Source organism: Nomascus leucogenys, chromosome 3, assembly GCF_006542625.1.
Source record: "Nomascus leucogenys isolate Asia chromosome 3, Asia_NLE_v1, whole genome shotgun sequence".
NCBI classification, from domain to species: domain Eukaryota; kingdom Metazoa; phylum Chordata; class Mammalia; order Primates; family Hylobatidae; genus Nomascus; species Nomascus leucogenys.
Window position 1 is genome coordinate 9,043,513 of NC_044383.1, and position 20,267 is coordinate 9,063,779.

The 20,267-nt window shown below is 52.3% G+C and overlaps 1 protein-coding gene across 6 annotated transcripts in view; it reads right to left on the reverse strand.

The window, feature by feature from the left end:
* Positions 1-14,878, reverse strand: part of LHPP (phospholysine phosphohistidine inorganic pyrophosphate phosphatase) — a 148,556-nt gene extending 133,678 nt beyond the window's left edge. For 5 of the 6 annotated variants that reach the window (XR_004028500.1, XR_004028502.1, XM_030805865.1 and 2 more), the window contains exon 1: positions 14,669-14,848. Coding sequence is in view for 4 of the 6 variants with exons in the window: in XM_030805865.1 (XP_030661725.1) it covers positions 14,669-14,793 (125 nt within the window). In the remaining 2 variants the exon portion in view is untranslated. Of the gene's footprint in view, positions 1-14,668 lie in introns of all 6 variants that reach the window. The other variant, XM_003277767.1, reaches the window with a different exon arrangement.
* Between the last annotated feature and the right edge of the window lie 5,389 nt (positions 14,879-20,267).

Genomic DNA, 20,267 nt, shown 5'->3' on the forward strand with positions numbered 1-20,267 from the left:
CTAGGAGGAAGAGACACCAGAGAGCACCCTCGTGAATGCACAAGGAGGCCATGTGAGCACACAGCAAGCCAGCACTTGCTTACAAGCCCAGAAAAGGGGCCTCACCAGAAACTGGCCATGCTGACCCCTGATATCAGCCTTCCAGCCTCCAGAACTGTGAAAAAATAAACGTCTGCTGTTGAAGTCCCCCGTCAATGGCACTTGTTATGGCAGCCCAGGCCAACTAGGACAGCTGAGGAAGCAAACCCTTGTCATCCCTCAGTGGGGCCTGCCACCAGATGTCACAGACTAAGCCCTGGGAGGCATGAAGTACAGGAATTCCAAAATATCAGGAAAGCCCTAGTCAGGCAGGGCTCCAGGACCCCAGCAAGGCTTGCGAAGAGCTGCACAAAGAGCCCCTGCAAAGAGGGAAAAGCCCAGTTCTGGGATGGGCTGTTCCCCACCCCACCGCCCAAGAATCTTGGGGAAAGGGGCCTTCTGCAGGGTCCTGGCTGCCAGACAGCCCCTCTGAGACCATGGCCCCCACCTCAGCACGCTGCCTCCTCCCCAGGAGTCCCACGGGAGTGGAGATTTGCTCCCACTTTCTATAGCCAAACTGAATCTTTGTTTTTTTTTTTTTTTTTTGAGACAGAGTCTCACTCTGTCAGCCAGGCTGGAGTGCACCGGCACAATCTCGGCTCACTGCAACCTCCGCCTCCTGGGTTCAAGCGATTCTCCTGCCTCAGTCTCTCGAGTAGCTGGGATTACAGGTGCCCACCACCATGCCCGGCTAATTTTTGTATTTTTAGTAGGGATGGGGTCTCACCATGTTGCCCAGGTTGGTCTTGAACTCCCAATCTCTGGTGATCCACCTGCCTTGGCCTCCCAAAGCACTGGAATTACAAGTGTGAGCCACGGCGCCCGGCCCAAACTGGATCTTTGAACTGACCTTTACCTCATTTCAGCAGGCCAGGACGAGCCTCTGAGTGACAACGTCGCCCGGGGCAATTACCCTGCATCAGATGAACCGGCCGTTACAAATCACCTCGGACTCTCCACATCTGCTGGCTGTCGGCATCTGCCAGGAGCGCTCACCCGCAAATAATGAAAACCCTCTCATTACTGTTCCACAGCAGGTAAACTGCTAGGACAATCATTGGACATCCTCAGTGACCTTGGGACAGCTCAATAGCTGGCCCTCTGGGGACCGCCGAGGGTCCTGAGGCTGGAGGGAGAATGGGCTCCCTTGGAGGAGAGGCTGGGCAGGCGGCAGGGGGCCTCAGGAAAAGGGCAGTATGAGCCCCTCCCAGCTGGGCCCCCTGCCCTCCAGCCCCGGTACTGGTCACCTTTGTGTGACCCAGAGGCCCTCACAGCACCCTGAGTCTTTGCCTTCATGCTCCCCTGGGGCCTGACCCTGATCATCCTACAAAGCAGGGTTCATACACCTCTTCCTCCTGGAGGCCCCACAGCCAGGCACCCAGGCAGATCCCATCCTCCCAGCTGCGCCCACACAGCCCTTGGTGCTGCTCTGGTCCTGCCATCACCACCTCCCTCCTCCTGCCTCCTCTGCAAGCCTGGGGTTGGGAGGGCAGGGCTCTGTCTGCTCAGCACCCCCACCATGCCTGGTGCCCAACCACAGTGGAGCCAAGATCAGCACCTGGGGGCACTCTGGCGCAGGACCAGCCCCGTCCTCAGCGGCCAGAGCCTTGGTTTACCAACAGAGGAGTTACCCCAGCATCTCCTGTGTAGGGATGAGGGGCAGTAAGCACCAAGGCCAGGGTCTCGAAGGCCAGAGAGGGGCTACCAGGTGCTCAGGAGGACATAGGGCTGCAAGGAACCCTCGGAGGCAGTGTCATCAAAAGGCTGTTTGGCAGCTCATAGGTCAGAAGGGCTGCCTGGCCCACAAAGTGAGGCTGGAATTTGAGAAATGTCAACTTGTGGGTTCACAGGGGCCGAGACTGGTAGGCAGTGACTAGCCCTCTCCTGCAGCAACTTTGCCAGACGCTCTCTAGAATCCTGCCCAAAATCTACCTGGCACAGTACCCAGTACCCAGAACAGTAGGTGCTTTACTGGGAGAAGCACCTAACTGACCCAAGTTCCAGATCTGACGGGCCCATTTGGTAATGGAGAACTTCACAGCCAGAGGAAAGGGATGTGGAGGCAGCAGGGCAAAGGGGTGGAGGTTGGTTCCCGGGGAGTGGGGTTGGGAGGCAGCGCTCCCCCACATCAGGCTTCAGCCTCCTAACTCCCAGCCTGCTCCTGCCTCCCGGGGCCACATCACAGACATCACTTCATCTGGTGTGCTGGAGGGTCTCTATTACTACTGAAATGGGAACCAGTGCAGAGAAATACAAGCTCAATGCCTCAGTTTCTTCAGAGAGGGGAAAGGACATTGACCACCCCCTTCCCCGGGGGTTGTAGTGAAAGGAGATGCAGGCGCAGCACCAGCCCGAGGCCCTCAGCAGCGCCACTGGCACCAAAATGTTTTTGTTTTGTTTTGAGACAGAGTCTTGCTCTGTTGCCCAGGCTGGAGTGCAGTGGCACAATTTCAACTTACCACAACCTCTGCCTCCTGGGTTCAAGCGATTCTCCTGCCTCAACCTCCTGAGTAGCTGGGACTACAGGCACGCACCACCATGCACAGCTAATTTTTGTATTTTTAGTAGAGACGGGTTTCACTATGTTGGCTAGGCTGGTCTCAAACTCCTGACCTCGTGATCCGCCTGTCTCGGCCTCCCAAAGTGCTGAGATTACAGGCGTGAGCCACCGGCGCCCAGTCTTGAAATGTTTTTAATAACGGGGCCTCTGGGCAATGCTAGCCACTGTCTAATTTTCAGATCTTCAGTCGCTTCCCTTTTGGAAAGTAATGGAGATTGAACACACATGTTTGGAGAATTGAAACCCACAAAGTGCTGATTTCCTCCAAAAATCCAATTTTCCAAAACAGAAGGTCAAGCAGGAGCCCCGTAAGCAGAGCAGAGTTGTTTTTTCAATAGAAAAATAGTTATTCACATACGCCCCAGGGATGCCCACGCTGATTTGGGGATGAGCCCACCCCGTGCCCTGCGCCATGATGCACACCAGCTTGGGCTGGGGGACCACCTGTAGGTAGGAGCAGCAACAGATCGGCATCTGTCCTCTGGGAGTGGGGTCTGGCTTCCCACCCTGGCGCACACACCGGGCTCATGGAGTCTTGGAGCCCCAGCCATAAACAGGGAGCTGCCATGAAGGAGACGAGGTAAAGGCTGGGCACAGTGGAGACACCAGAGGCCCCTGGCACAGGGCACGGCCTCACACTGGCTCCAGCTGAGCCTGCTGCACTTGCTCCTCTTTCCAGCTGACGGGCCAAGGCAACAGGTCTGCTAGATGCTGTTGAGCACCTGCACAGAACCTTGTGTCATCAGAGTCCAAAGTTTGAATGGAGAGAAGACACAGTGACGCAGAAGCTGGGCCCTAGCTGGGCCTCCTGGTCTAAGTCAGCTGGGCAGTCACCTTAGCGGGATGGCAATGAGGTCAAGCTGGGGCCGGCCCCCAGCTAGGGCCCTTATAAAACACGCAGCACACCTTCCCGTACTTGCGCCTCCTCACTTGCCGGCAGAACTCCCATCTAGAGTGTTCTCTGAAGTGCCTGTGCCACGGAGCCCAGATCACAGGGACATGTTGATCCCACAAGCATCGATGTCCCAGGAATCAATAAACACAATTTAGAATCAAGTGCATGGGAATCGGCAGCCAGAGACCTTGGAGAACACACAGCCCGAGTGTCTCATTTCACAGAGGGGGATACTAAGGCCCAGAGGGACAGGAAATGCCTCGTGGCACAAGGGGGTGGAGTGGTGGGGATCCTGGGTCCTTTCTTCCACTCCTCAGCCTAGGAGCCTCAGCAGCAGCCTGACGTCCCTGAGGGCCACGGTGGCTGCAGGGGACAAAGGCCAGGCCCCTGTAAGTAAGGTGGGAGCTTGGCTCGGGAAGCAGACACACCTCCTCCCTGTATGACTGTGGCTTGTCACCTAACCCTCTGCAACCTCAGTTTCCTCACCTGTAAAATGAGGCACTAACAGTAGCTACTGGACAGGGCTGTCATGAAGATCGTATTTTTAATTTTTTTATTTTATTTTTGAGACGGAGTCTCACTCTGTCCCCAGGGCTGGAGGGCAGTGGTGCGATCTCGGCTCACTGCAACTTCCGGCTCCCAGGTTCAAGTGATTCTCCTGCCTCAGCCTCCCAAGTAGCTGGGATTACAGGCGCCAGCCACTATGCCCAGCTTATTTTTTGTATTTTTAGTAGAGATGGGGTTTCACCATGTTGGCCAGGCTGGTCTCGAACTCCTGACCGTCGGCTCACGCCTGTAATCCCCAGCACTTTGGGAGGCCGAGGCGGGTGGGTCACCTGAGGTCAGGAGTTTTGAGACCAGCCTGGCCAACATGGCGAACAACATAGTGAAACCCCATCTGTATTTAAAATACAAAGGTTAGCTGGGTGTGGTGGTACACACCTGTAATCCCAGCTATTCAGGAGGCTGAGGCAGGAGAATCACTAGAACCTGGGTGGCAGAGGTTGCAGTGAGCTGAGATGGTGCCACTGCACTCCAGCCTGGGCGACAGAACGAGACTCCATTTCAAAAAAAAAAAAAAGAAAACAAAACAAAAAGACATGAGAAGCATCTGGCACATTTCGAATACTAAATAAATGGCAGTAATTGCTGTGGTGGTGACAATGACAACCACGTCTCTGACAAACCCATTGTTGGGGCAGGTATATTCTGAGAGGAAGCCAGGTGCCCCGGGAAGGAGGCCAGCAGGAGGAGCCCAGAGTGCATCACCCAGGGGCACCTTTAGAAAGAGGGGAAAGTTTACACCAGCAGGGAGCCCAGGGTGAACTGAGCCCCAGCAGTGGCTACAGCAGCACCCGGTGCCTGGCTCCTCCTCCACCGAGCCCCACCGGCATGTTCACGTCGAATCCTCTTGACAGTCTGAGAGGTGGGTTCATGTTTCCATTTACAGATGGGACCTGTGGTTTGGAGATGGGACCTGTGGTTTCCTTTCTTTGTTTTCTCTTAACAAAAATGGAAGTTTAGGCTGGGCACGGTGGCTCACGCCTGTAATCCCAGCACTTTGGGAGGCCGAGGCGGGCGGATCACCTGAGGTCAGGAGTTCAAGACCAGCCTGGTCAACACAGTGAAACTCTGTCTCTACTAAAAATACAAAAATTAGCTGGGCGTGGTGGCGGGCACCTGTAGTCCCAGCTACTCGGGAGGCTGAGGCAGGAGAATCGCTTGAACCCAGGAGGCCAAGGTTGCAGTGAGCTGAGATCGCACCACTGCACTCCAGCCTGGGTGACAGAGCGAGACTGTCTCAAAAAAAAAAAAAAAAAAAAAAGTAAGTTTATACACATTATTCTACAGCTTTTTCACTTGGTATATACAGCACTCGTGTCTATAAACTAATGTCAGCACCAAATAGAGCGAACTCATTCTTTCATAGCTGCCTAACAGTCTGAAGTCTGGATAAACCAGAAAGCATTCACTCATCCCTCCTAATAAGCTCACTTCCAAAACTCACATAAACTTCTAAGCCTATAAACTGTGTTGTGCGGTTCACTGCCACAGACCTCGACATTTTTTTTTGAGACAGGGTCTTGCTGTGTCACCCAGGCTGGGCTGCAGTGGCACAAGCTTGGCTCACCCCAACCTCTGCCTCTTGGGTTCAAGCAATTCTCATGCCTCAGCCTCCCAAGTAGCTGGGATTACAGGTGCACACCACCACACCCAGCTGATTTTTGTATATTTAGTAGAGACGGGGTTTCACTATGTTGGCCAGGCTGGTCTCAAACTCCTGACCTCATGTCATCTGCCCGCTTTGGCCTCCCAAAGTGCAGGGATTACAGGCGTGAGCCACTGTACCCAGCCCAACATTGCTATTCTTAAAAACACTTCCATCATTTTCATCAATTGACCTCAGAAGAAACATTATAAATTTGAACAAAGAAAACATATTCCATTCTGAGCTAGACACGGTGGCACACACCTATAAGCCCAGCTACTGGGTAGGCTGAGGCAGGAGGACTCCTTGAGGCCAGGAATTTGAGACCAGCCTGAGCAATATATTAAGATCCCGTCCCTATTAAAAATAATATACTATTCAAACATTGTTCTCATATATATACACATAATATACATATATATATATAATTTTGGAGTTCTACTCAAAATTTCATTTGGTTGGATAAGTGCTCTTAGGCTACAAAGAATTCAAAACCCCTGGCCCGGGGACCTGCAAGGGGTCTCCAGCCTCCAGTGACCTGTGACTAACCAAACACATGCCTTGGGCAATGGTGGGGCGGTGGCATTCAAGAGTGATGGGGCGGGTGCCTGCAGAACTGGACAAGAGTCAGGGAAGGCTGCATCTCAAAATCCTCTGTGCTTTTGAGGAATACAAAGGAAAAGGATGTATTGTGTCACCCTGGGGAAGTCACTGGGACTTGGTCAAGGACGGAGGACTTGGACTTTTCACTCTGTATATTCACAGGCTGGTGAGAATGTTTACATAAGGAGGCCACCTATTTCTTATGAAACTTAAAATGTTGAAATGACAGCTGAAATCACAGAACCCAGGATGAAAGAGCACCGGCTTCCATCTCTGAAGACAAAGTGCTTCACCTCCTGACGGCAAACGGGACCACAGGTGACGACAGCACGTTCTCGACAAACACCCCTTGTCCAAGGTCCAGGTTGCATCAGGAAAACTCCTATTGGCTTAAACAAATGCAAACAAATGGCCCTCTCCCTACAACGTCCTGCCAGACCCCTCCAGCAGGTGCCACACTGCGTGTGGGGGTTGGATGAGGCAACACAGATGAAGCTCCAGCCCAGGCCCACAGCCTACATTATTATTATTATTATTACTATTATTATTATTATTGTTGTTGTTGTTGCTGTTATTGTTACTATTGCTGCTACTCCCAGGGACCTGTGTCCCTAGGGCCGGATGGTGCCAGGGAAGTCAGGCATGAAGGAGGGGATCCTGGGGTGCCAGGACCAGCTGGACTTCAAAGATCCCCTGGCCCTTCGCTGCTCCAGACCTACTGGGAGGCACCTACGTTTTATCAGGATCCCGAAGGCGCCCACACACACAGGGGATTGAGAGGTGCTACTGGACGGAAGGGCTGTGGGCCTGGCTCCACAGCACCAGGGCGATTGATCGGGGTGGTACTGGGTGGGAATTGCTTTATGAGGCTGCCCTGGGCCAAGTCTGCTTCCTTCCGCCGGCTCCAAAAAGGCCGAGCTGGGCCTGGGCTGGGCCCAGCAGATGTGCTTTAGTGGCCCAAGACAGGATGCAGTAAATGCCCACCCCCTTTCACATGCAGATGCCTCCCAGCCATCGGGCCAGGGCCCCGAGGCCAGCCTCTGCACCCCTCGCTGTGCCGGGCCCTGCCTCTGAATGGCTCCCCTCGGGGAACCCAATCCGCCCATGAAAGGGCTTCAATAAAGGGCCTGTTGGGGGGATGCGGCCGGTTACAGATGTCCTCCGGCCTGTGACCACGCCCACCCACAAGTCCTAGAGCAGCAAGTGGGCCCTGCCTGGCCAACAGCACCAGTGTGGCCTCAGAGGTTTGGGCCTCCTGCTCCTCCATCTGGGATGCTCTTAGCTCAGATGCCTGCCTGGCTGGCTCCCTCAGCATCCGCCAATCCCAGCTCCCTCGCCATGGGATCTGTGAGGCCAGGCACCCAGCCCTGGGCTCCCCACCTCGCTGCGTGTCTCAGATGCTCTAGCCTTCCCGAGTGCATGCTGTCGCCTGCTGGTCCCCCACGACTGCAGCATCGGCTCCACCAGGGCACGGGCTGCCATCTACCTGTTCACTGCTGCACATCCCCAGGGCCTAGGATGGTGTTTTTAGTACAGCAGAGGCACTCAGTGTTTGCTTGTTGAGTGTATGAGTAAAGGAATGAATGAATGAAAACAAAAATAAAAAGGAATAAATGAACAAATGTGTGTGTGTGTGCGTGCATCTTTAATGAGGGCTCGGCAACCTTTTCCACTTCTGCCAGTTCCTGAATCCCTCCGATTTTTGGTCCTCACTTTGAAAAGAGGAAGCCCCCCCACCTCAGGGGCTGGCGTGAAGGGAAGGTGGGTGGTTAAGCACCTGCCTGGCGCACGAGAGGCCTCCCTCCATGCAGGGTGACTGCTGTTGCAGTGGATATTATTTTAAAAAGCTGAGCTTCTACTTCCCCTGTGCTCTGTGGCCCTCAATAAAATCGGAGGACCCCTGTCACCACAGAAAATCCAAGAAGAAGAATGGTGACAGTTTGTCACCCCTCACAGGCTCAGAGAACAGACGATGCTGCCAGGGAGCCCACGGTGCTGGGAGCTGCCACGGAGGCATGTGTTCCCCCTGCCAACCCTAAGACCCCCCACCCCACTCCAATCACACTTTTCCCTCTGCGGTGGCTGGTCTCACCCCAGGAACTTCCTTTGAGCTCCTGCAGGACTTCAAAGCAGGCTGTGTGTATCAAGGAGGCCACAGCATGAAAGGCGCAGGGTCACTCGCCCCCGTGGCTGCAGGCCACACAGGCTTCACCTGGGCAAGTAGGGCCTGCTCCCTGAAGGCTTCCTGGCTCAATCGCCAGGTGAGGAAAACAGGTGTCCTGCATCTCTGGAAAATCCCCAGGGAAAATTCCAAAAGCAGGCACACTTTCCTGGAGGGGGAGTTTCCTGTACCACCTCCGCAGCCACTTTGGGCATCTGTCACGGGCCCCACAGGCATGCGAGGGAGGGTGTACGGAGCTTCCCGGGCCCTGAGTGTGATGATCTGGCCCCAGAGGCACTGGGCCAGAGTGGAGGGGTCCTGGCACCCCAGGATCCCCTCCTTCACGCCTGCCCTTAAAAGCCAACAGAAAGGCTGAAGGGGGCCCTGCCAAGGTCTGCTGAGAGATGAAGGGCACGCTGATGTGGGCGGAAACAGGTCTGTGGGTGCTGGACAGCTCGGCGGCCCCTTCAGTGAAAACCCCATCAAGAAGTCTGTGTAACTGGGGGCCAGTGGGAGAGGCCACAAAGGTCACTTGAGAAGGCCCCCGTGGACAAGGCAGGGCATGGGGACTTGGTCCTATGGTATGGGAAGCCCATGGGGTTGAGAGACCAGGCCATCACTTCTGCAGGCCCACAGACAGCACAATAACAAAACCTCCCAGGTCACGGGTGCGATGTCCCCTCACCAAAAATAATCCCATATGCTTTTGGGAAGGGAGATTTTAGCCTCTCCCAGCTACATTAACAGGCTGTGGTGTATTTCAGGATTGCTATTACATTGCTGTTAGATGTATACAGTGTAGCTGCTACCAGAGACCCCCCTAGCTAGATAAAGCTGCAGGTGCCAAAGCAAGTCCAAACAAAACCCTCCTGGCAATCCATCAGTCAGAAGACGCCAACCCAGAACCCAGAGAAGTTAACAGAACCCTTTCCAATGTCACAACCTGGAATCCGCATGTTTCTTGGACAGTTCTGTATCAGGTGGGGGCCATCTGCTCAAAATAAGCTGTTAGAGAAGCCTGTGACGTTTCCCAACACCCCCTTCTCCCTGAAGGATTCCAAGTAGGGGTCTGGGTTGGGCAGACCAGGGCTCAAACTGTCCCTTGGGGGCTGGGCATGGTGGCTCATGCCCGTAATCCCAGCACTTTGGGAGGCCCAGGCGAGTGGATCACTTGAGGTCAGGGGTTTGAGACCAGCCCGGTCAACATGGTGAAACACCATCTCTACTAAAAATACAAATTATTAACTAGGCATGGTGGCAGGCTCAGGAGGCTGAGGCAGGAGAATTGCTTGAACCCAGGAGGCGGAGGCTGCAGTGAGCCAAGATCATACCACTGCACTCCACCCTGGGAGACAGACTGAGACTGTCTCAAAACAACAACAACAACAACAACAACAACAACAACAACAACAACAAAAACCCACAAAAAAAAATAAAGAAAAACCTGCATGTGGCGGTATACCTATAGTCCCAGCTATCTGGGAAACTGAGGTGGAAAGATTTTTTTGAGCCTAGAAGGTCAAGGCTGCAGTGAGCCGTGATCGTGTCACTGCACTCCAGCCTGGGAGACAGAGCAAGATCCGGTCTCAAAAAAAAAAAAAAAAAAAAAAGAAAAGAAAGTGGTCTTCAATGTTACACTGTTGTGGGTCTACTGTGTGCCAAACACCAGGCCAGGAACTTGACATACATCATGAGCCATCATGGTACCTGCCCCATGACCCCCTCCCTGTCCCCTCTCCACCCTACCAGCTGTTCCAGTCAGACACTGGAAACCACCCTTTATTTCAAGTTCTCCCTGACCCCCACAATACCCTGTATGTCAGCAGGTCCCATAGGTCCTGCTTCCAAAACACCTCTTTAATTCATGCCTTCCTCTCCATCTCCATTGCCCTCTACCCAGTCCAAGCCCCACCAGCTCTCCCTGAACCACTGGAACCATCTAACTGTGACCCTGTGTCCTCTCTGGCCCCTGCCTCTGCCCTACTGCCAGCCTGTTCTCCACACTGCAGCCAGAGAGATCTCCTTGAAATATTTTAATTAAAAAACAATGTTTTATTTTTTAGAGTTGGGGTCTCACTCTGTCACCCAGGCTGGAGAGCAGTAGCACATTCATAGCTCATGACAGCCTCAAACTCCTGGGCTCAGGCAATTCTCCTGCCTCAGCCTCCCAAGTAGTTGGGACTACAGGCATGCACCACCATGCCCAGCTAATTTTTGTGTTTTTTGTAGAGATGGGGTCTCGCTATGTTGCCCAGGCTGGTCTCAATCCTCCTACCTCCAGCCTCCCAAAGTGCTGGGATTATAGGCGTGAGCCACTGTGCCCAGACATTAATATTTTGAATTTTAATATTCAATGTAATATTTGAATTGTAATATTTTGAATAGAAAATACATTCACATAGTTTAAAAATCTTAAAAATGATATGCAGGCTGGGCACGGTGGCTCACACCTGTAATCCCAGCACTTTGGGAGCCCAAGGTGGACAGATCACATGAGGTCAGGAGTTCGAAACCAGCCTGGCCAACGTGGCAAAACCCCATCTCTACTAAAAACACAAAAATTGGCCACGCATGGTGGCAGGTGCCTGTAATCCCAGCTACTCAGGAGGCTGAGGCAGGAGAATCACTTGAACCCAGGAGGCAGAGGTTACAGTAAGCCAAAACTGCACCACTGCCCTCCAATCTGGGTGATAGAGCAAGACTCTGTCTCAAAAACAAAAACATTGATATACAAAGTTATACAGTGACGAGTCTTTCTCCTACCCTGTCTCCAACCACACAGTGGCCCCCACTTTCCTTATCCTCCAGCTCTTCCCAGACTCTGAAGCAGCCTGCATCCTTCCAGTGTCTTTATGCAAACACAGCAGGAGAAATACATTCTTGCATTTCTGCCTTTTCTATACCAGAAACAGCCACTGTGCACCCTGCTGTGTGCTTGCTGTCTCCACTAGTAATATGTCTACAGACAAGGTACTCATTCCTTCTTACACTGCATGTTATTCTGCTGTATAAACAGACAGACCCTAAAACTCCCCTACTGATGGACATCTGAGCTGCTTCCAGTCTTTTGCTATTTAAAAGGCATTGCCAGGAATGACCTTGTACTTGTGTCCTTTCGCATGCATGAGATAGGACAAATTCTCAGAAGTGGAACCACTGGTAGATAATGTCAAATGTATCTTCCGCAAGCAATGAGTGGCAAGGTCTCCCATGAGGCCTTGCCTGCCCCAGTCACAGCATTGAGCTCTGGCTTCCTGCTCCCCAAATGAGGCCCACTTCACCCCAAAACACTGCCCAGAGCCCTCTGCTGGATTCCCACCAGTGCCATCCACAGAATGCTCTCATCTGTGACTGAGCTAGTCTAAAGCTTTGGAGTAATGGAGAATAAGGTCAGGAATGCACTTAACCCTGAACTTCAGCCAACACTGAGAGCAGACCCAGGACCCAGCGGAGTGTCCTAGGTCTGGGCTGCCCTTCACGCTTGCTCCTGGAAGCCAAGTCTCCCTGTTCCCAGTTCCCAGCCTCCCAAACACCTCCGGCTTCACCATGCAGGACCATTTGGGTCCCTATTATCTCAGCGGCTCCCAGACATTAGACATGCAGATTGGTAGAATGGGGTCTCTACAAAGGACCAAGAGACTCACTTAATTGCCAGCTATAGATAGGTATATTGAGTCCCAGTGACATCAGGCTACCAAGCCAGGGTGCCCCAGCTAGTGACTCTGGGAGGCCAAGTCCTGGCAATTGGCCCTTCCCGACTGCCTATCAACATATGGCAGTGCTGACCTGGGATGCCAACAGGAGGCCTTACAAAGCCCAGGTCCAGTGGTGCCAACCATGCTACTGAAAGTGTCCTTCTGGCTGGCCACAGTGGCTCATACCTCTAATCCCAGAACTTTGGGAGCTGAGGCAGGCAGATCACTTCAGGAGTTCAAGACCGGCCTGGGCAACATGGCAAAACCCCATCTCTACAAAAAATACAAAAAAATTAGCTGGGCATGGTGGCACGTGCCTGTAGTTCCAGCTACTTGGGAGGCTGGGGTGGGAGGATCTCTTGAGCCCTTGAGGTGGAGGTTGCAGTGAGATTGAACCACTGCACTCCAGCCTGGGTGACAAAGTAAGCCCCTGTCTCAAAAAAAAAAAAAAAGAAAAAAAAATTTGGCCAGATGCGGTGGCTCGTGCCTGTAATCCTAGCACTTTGGGAGACCGAGGCAGGAGGACTGCCTGAGCCAAGGAGTTCAGGACCACCCTGGCAACATAATGAGACCTTGTCTCAAAAAAAAAAAATTTATAAAAAGAAAAGTGTCAGCCAGGTGCGGTGGCTCACGCCTGTAACCCCAGCACTTTGGGAGGCCGAGGCGGGCGGATCATTTGAGGTGAGGAGTTCCAGACCAACCTGGGCAACATGGTGAAACTCCGTCTCTACTAAAAATACAAAAATTAGCTGAGCGTGGTGGTGGGAGCCTGTAATCCCAGATACTTGGGAGACTGAGGCAGGAGAATCGCTTGAACCTGGGAGGCAGAGGTTGCAGAGAGCCCAGATGGCGCCACTGCACTCCGGCCTGGGCAACAAGAGAGAAACTGTCTCAAAAAAAAAAAAAGTGTCCTCCATGGTCAAGTCTTGGCCGGCACGATGTTCTCTTCTTCCTCCTCTCACCTAAACCAATGCAGTCCAACAGAATTATAATGAGGGCCACAAAGGTAATTTAAAGTTTTCTTTTTTTTTTTTTTTTTTTTTTGAGACGGAGTCTCGCTCTGTCACCCAGGCTGGAGTGCAGTGGCTCAATCTCGGCTCACTGCAAGCTCCGCCTCCTGGGTTCACGCCATTCTCCTGCCTCAGCCTCTCCGAGTAGCTGGGACTACAGGCGCCCGCCACCACGCCCGGCTAATTTTTTGTATTTTTTTTTAGTAGAGACGGGGTTTCACCGTGGTCTCGATCTCCTGACCTCGTGATCCGCCCGCCTCGGCCTCCCAAAGTGCTGGGATTACAAGCGTGAGCCACCGCGCCCGGCCAATTTAAAGTTTTCTAATAAGCACATTAACAAAAGTTTTTTAAAAAGGTATACTTAATTTCAAATATTTTAACCTAAAACAGTATATTAAATATATTATCAACTGGGCGTGTGGCTCACGCCTATAATCCCAGCACTTTGGGAGGCCCAGGCAGGTGGATCACCTGAGGTCAGGAGTTAGAGACCAGCCTGCCCAACATGGTGAAATCTCGTCTCTACTAAAAATACAAAAAATTAGCCGGGTGTGGTAGCACATGCCTGTAATTCCAGCTATTCGGGAGGCTGAGGTTGCTTGAACCTGGGAGGTGGAGGTTGCAGTGAGCAGAGATTGCCCCACTGCATTCCAGCCTGGGTGACAAGAGCAAAACTCCGTCTCAAACAAAACAAATAAAGTAACTGGCATGATGGAGGGTGCCTGTAATCCCAGCTACTTGGGAGCCTGAAGGGGGAGAATCACTTGAACCCGGGAGGCGGAGGTTGCACTGAGCCGAGATAGTGCCATTGCACTCCTGCCTGGGCGACAGAGCAAGACTCCGTCTGAAAAGAATAAAACTCGCTCTGCAGTCCAGGCTAGAGTACAGTGGCGTGATCACAGGTCACTGTAGCCTTGACCTCCTGGGCTCAAGCGATCCTCCTGCCTCAGCCTCCCAAGTGGCTGGGCCTACAGGCGTGCACCACCACACCTGGCTAATCTTTAAATTTTTGGCAGAGATAGGGTCTCCCTATGTTGCCCAGGGTGGTCTCCAACCCCCTGGCCTCAAGCGATCCTCTCTCCTCTGCCTCTGCAAGTGCTAGAATCACAGATGCGAGCCACCGCGCCCGGCTAAGTCTTGTTAATCGGTATGCATTTTACCCTTACAGCACATCTCAACTCAGACTGGCCGCAGGTCAAGCGCTCAGCAGCGCACGTACCAGGTGGCCGCCCTGTCTGACTGCGCAGCCCTAACCAGCAGAGGCCTGGTGCTCGCCCGGGGCAACAGTGGGGTCGTCCGGGGTCAGCGCTGTGCGCGCACCGGGGTGGGAAGGGGGAGAACGAGGCGGGGCCTGCGCCGCGGCCCCGCCCCCTGCAGTCCCAACCCCCGGTCGGCAGCCGGGGACAGGGCTGAGCTTAGAGCTGGGCGGCCCCAGCGGCGTCCGGCGGCCCACTCACCTGGCCACCGCCTCCACCGAGCCGGCGATGGCCGTGCCGCCGCCCGCGCCGCTGTCGCACAGCACGCCCGAGATGTCGAGCAGCACCCCGCTCACGCCAGCCAGCCGCTTGCCCCACGGTGCCATGGCGCCCGGCCCTGCTCCTCAGCTCCGCGTCCCAACCGGCGCCGGCGCCGCGGCCGCGCAAGGGCGCCTGGGAACTGTAGTCCCGCGGGCGGGGCAGGGCAGGAAGACCGGGTGCAAACCCGGAACTGGGGCGCGGCCTGGGCACCCCGGCGTCGCTCGCCGCCGAAACGGTGTCTTTTTCGGAAGCTTTCTTCCCAGGAGATCAGCGGACAAAGAGCAGGAAAAGCAGAAAACAAGTCCCTAAGAAAGGTCAAAGGCAAATTGGGACAAGAAGGCAACTGTAGCCAGGGGCGGTAGTTCACGCCTGTAATCCCAGCACTTTGGGAGGCAGAAGCGGGCGGACAGCTTGTGCCCAGGAGTTCTAGACCAACCTAGTCAACATAGTGAGACCCCGTCTCTATTAAAGAAAGAAAGAAAAAGTACAATACAAAATTGAGGCCGGGCGCCGTGGCTCATGCCTGTAATCCCAGCATTTTAGGAGGCCGAGGTGGGCAGATCACTTGAGGTCAGGAGTTCGAGACCAGCCTGGCCAACATGGTGAAACCCCTGTCTCTACTAAAAATACAAAAATCACCTGGGTGTGGTGGCGCATGCCTGTAGTCCCAGCTACTTGGTAGGCTGAGGCGGAAGAACAGCTTGAACCTGGGAGGCGGAGGTTGCAGTGAGCCGAGATTGCACCACTGCACTCCAGCCTGGGCGACAGAGCAAGACTTTGTCTTAAAAAAAAAAAATTATGCAGATAACAGCCCTGCATAGATGAGGATGCATAGGACCTGGGCTGAGAAGAAAATGGGACTATCACAATGCGTTAGACCCAGGAGATTTTTGGATAAGCTATAAAATACCACTCAATGCTACATTATTTTTGCAATAAATACACATTGATATTAAAAGGGAGGAGTTTCGGCCGGGCGCGGTGGCTCACGCTTGTAATCCCAGCACTTTGGGAGGCCGAGGTGGGCGGATCACGAGGTCAGGAGATCGAGACCACGGTGAAACCCCGTCTCTACTAAAAATACAAAAAATTAGCCGGGCGTGGTGGCGGGCGCCTGTAGTCTCAGCTACTCGGAGAGGCTGAGGCAGGAGAATGGCGTGAACCCAGGAGGCGGAGCTTGCAGTGAGCCGAGATTGAGCCACTGCACTCCAGCCTGGGTGAAAAAGCGAGACTCCGTCTCAAAAAAAAAAAGAAAAAAAAAAGGGAGGAGTTTCCTCGATGGCCCCTCAGAACCTTTCAAGTTATTAAACTGAGATGAGAACACTTTACTTCTGGTCCAATTTAGCTTTGAGCTTTCAAAGAAGAGAGGATCATATTATTTCACCATTTCTTTTCAGGCTCTTGATTCACAGAAAGGATGAGGAATTCGTTGAAATGCTATGGGGTTCAATGAATTGTGTATATTTTGTTGATACGCTTACTAGGGGAGCTGTTTACAAGTGAAATAAAATATAGTTCCTACCCTTTGGGATTTCCACTAATGGGGTTGCGGAGTCGTATACCTTATATAAGTGTTCTTAGTCGCAGACAATAGAAACCACTCCAGCTAGAGGGGTTTTGTTTACATGACGTGAAGGAGCTTACGGATTTCCTGGGGAGGCGGGTCTAAGTCCTACACAGGCAGGAGCCATGCAGCTATGAGAAACATTTAATTTTACTACTCCATTGGGACCACTGCCCCATCACTTAGTGCAGCCCCCAGCACAGCTGCCCCCAAAAGAACAAAACATATCCACCACTGTGCCCTCCACCTGTGGCCACCCACTCACTTTCACTGTGCCTGGCTTGGTGGAACCTAGCCCATGCTGCAAAGGAGTCTGGGAAATGCAGTTTTTAGTCTTCCAGGGGCTGAGTGAGTCAGTTTGGAGAATCCGCTAGGAACATCATGAACCATACACGTATTGAGACCCTACTCTGTGCAGTAGGCACAAAAAAGTTCTAAGGTGTGATCCTTGCCTTCCAGGATCAAGACTGGGCAGGGAACAATGGAAGACCTTCGTGATTGCTGACCAAATGTGTGCCAAGTGGCAATGAGTGACACAGACACAGTCAAGAGGATGACCTCTGCAGGCCTAGGAGGGCAGCCGTGGCTTCTGGGCAGGGGCAGCCTGAAATGGACCTTGGAGAATGGCTGGGCTTTAGCTTCACGCCAAGGAGGAGGAAAAGGGGTGCTTCCGCCAGTGGTGTGAGCCTACCCATAGTTGTTTCTTTTCAGCCAACTCTGTGGGTACTCTTGGGCAAGTCCCTTTTCATTTCTAGGACTGCGATAGACAGAATAGTGCCCTCTTGAGATGTCCACCTCCCAATCCCCACAACCTCTAAATGTATTACCTGACATGGCAAAAGGGACTTAGATCTTGCAGAGCCTATGCTCCTGTAGGGAGATTATCCTGGATGGTCCAGGTGGGCCCAGTGTAATGACGTGAGTCCTCATAAGGGAAAGAGGGAAGCAGGAGAGAGTCAGAGTCAGAGAAGGAGGTGTGACAGCAGAAGCAGAGGTCAGAGAGAGAGGTGTGAAGATACTACTGCTGTCCTTGAATACAAAGGGGCCATGAGCCAAGAAATGCAGGTGGCCTCTGGAAGCTAAAAAAGGCAAAGAATTGGATTCTCCCCTAGAGCCTCCAGAAGGAATGCAGCCCTGCTGGTACTTCAAGTTTAGGACTTCTTACCTCCAGAACTGTAAGATAATAAATCTGTTGTTTTAAGCCACTAAGTATATGGTAATTTCTTGCAGTAGTGACAAGAAACAAATACAGGGATCCAGGTCCCTCACCTGAAAAGTGTGGCAAGTCTCTAAATGTGGGCCACTGATAGGCTAAAACTTGATCTGAAAATTCCAGGCTTTTCTTGGGATGCAATGAATGTAGGGCATTGTCTTGTTAGGGTTGCATTTGGCTGCATGTAACAGAAACCCAGCCATAGTTGCCCAACCACATCAGATTTTACTTTTCCTCATATATCAAGAAGCCAAGAGGGAGGCAATCCTGGATGGGACAACAGCTCCCAGGACCATCAGGCTGCCTCCTGCTTTCTGCTCCACGACCCTCTCGGCATGTGGCCTACCCCTCACGCTAGCAAGACTCCTGCTCCACCCGAGGCATCATGACTGCATTTCAGGCAGGAAGGAGGGGAAAGAAAAGAAAAAAGGGCATGTGACAGCTGAGTCTTACCCTTTATACCTGGAAAGCAAAAGCTTCCCCAGAATCCTGATCCAGTGGACTCTCATTTGCATCTTTTGGGCCAGAGCTAGTCAGGTGGCACATGAACACCATAGTGTGCCAGGAAGTATACATCACTGACTGAGCTTTTGGCCTGTTATAACAAATCTACAACTCATGTCTGAATTTCAGCTCAACTATGAATCCATCAACCATCTATTGCTATACTAGACATATGCCTCATCCTTTCAGATTTGCTTGTCATAGTCAGGACTCTTCGGCTGCCAGTGACAGAAGCCAAATTTCAAATGGCTTAAATTTAAAAGGAATTTATTGGCTCACACAACCAGATAGTCTAGCAATGGACAGCATCAGGCATGGCTGGTTATCAGCTCTGGGCTCACAGAGTCTCCAGTACACCACCTGGTAAGGATCCTTTTCCTCAACTTGGTCTGACTGTTCCAGAAAGAACTCTGATTGGCTCTCTTAGGTCAGTGTCCCCCATTGTCTGTGTTCCAATGGAAGTGATACTGTGATGTTCCAGCCTGACTTGTGCCCTTACCAGGGCTGGAGGCAGGGCACTTGCCTACAGTCCCACCATGACCAGAAGGAAAGGGAGAGGACAAGCCCTCCAGCCAAAAGCAGGGTACGTTAGCCAGACGCAGCAGCACGTACGTGAAGTCCCAGCTACTCCAAAGGCTGGGGCAAGAAGATCACTTGAAGCCGGGTGCAGTGGCTCACGCCTGTAATCCCAGCACTTTGGGAAGCTGAGGCGGGTGGATCATGAGGTCAGAAGTTCAAGACCAGCCTGACCAACATGGTGAAACCCCATCTCCACTAAAAATACAAAAATTAGCCAGGAGTGGTGGCACACGCCTGTAATCCCAGCTGCTCAGGAGGCTGAGGCAGGAGAATCACTTGAACCCGGGGGGCGGAGGTTGCAGTGAGCCAAGATCACACCACTGCACTCCGGCCTGGGTGACAGAGTGAGACTCCATCTCAAAAAAAAAAAAAAAGATCAGTTGAACCTAGGAGTTGGAGGCTATAGTGTACATGACTGCAACTGCAACTGTGAATGGCCACTGCACCCTAGCCTAGGCAATATAGCAAGACTTCTCTAAAAAAAAAAAAAAGAAAAGAAAAGAAAAGAAAGCAAAAAGCAGGGCACTGTGAAAGAGGAATAAGGAAGCAACATGGTATAGGCAAAAATAGCAGGTGCCCACCAGTCACCAAGACATTTCTTATTATCAAATTCCATCTCCCTGGAAAGTGAGACCAGACCAAGTGAGAGCCATATAAGCCAAAGAATCTTCTATTTTATTGGGATGGGCTATAGTGGAAAAAAAAAATCAGTGCACCATTGATAATAGAAATGCTTCTCAGGCCGGGCACAGTGGCTCACACCTTGGGAGGCCAAGGCGGGCGGATTACCTGAGGTCAGGAGTTCGAGACCAGTCTGGCCAACACAGGGAAACATCGTCTCTACTAAAAATATAAAAATTAGCTGGGCATGGTGGCGCAGGCCTATTGTCCCAGCTACTCGGGAGGCTGAGGCAGGAGAATCACTTGAACCTGGGAGGCAGAGGTTGCAGTGAGCCAAGATCACGCCATTGTGTTCCAGCCTGGGCAACAGAGCGAGACTCTGTCTCAAAAAAAAACAAAGAAGGAAGGAAGGAAGGAAGGAAGGAAGGAAGGAAGGAAGGAAGAAAGAAAGAAAGAAAGAAAGAAAGAAAGAAAGAAAGAAAGAAAGAGAAAGAAAGAAGGAAGGAAATGCTTCTCAAACTTTCATGTGCATTAGAATCACCTGGAAGGCTTTTTAACCCATAGGTTTAGATTCAGGAGGTCTGGGTGGCCCTGGAAACCTGGGAGATGGCTGTCAGTTGATGTGGGCTATTTTCTGGAGTCCTACACATGGCCTCTGCGTGTGGCTTGTGTATCTCACAGCATGACAGCAAGAGTCAAAGAGGAAATGTCTCCAGGGCAAGTGTTCCCAGGGAACAACGTGGAGGCTGCAGGGCTTCCTGTGATTTAGCTTTGGAAGTCACAGAGTCACTTCAGCCATGTTGTACTGGTCACCCAGGGCCAGGCCAGGCTCAGTGTGGGAGTGGATGACACAGGGCCATGAGCACTAAGCAGCATGGTTGATTAGGGGTGGCCATTTTTTGAGGCTAGATACCGCAACATGTCTTCCAATGTCAGAAACACCACACAGGGTTAAATTCATAGTGGTTCTACGCCTGCATTTTTATTTTCTGTTCCCCTCATTCCCTCTCTCCCTCCCTCCCTCCCTCCCTTCCTTTATTCCTTCCTTTTTTGAGACA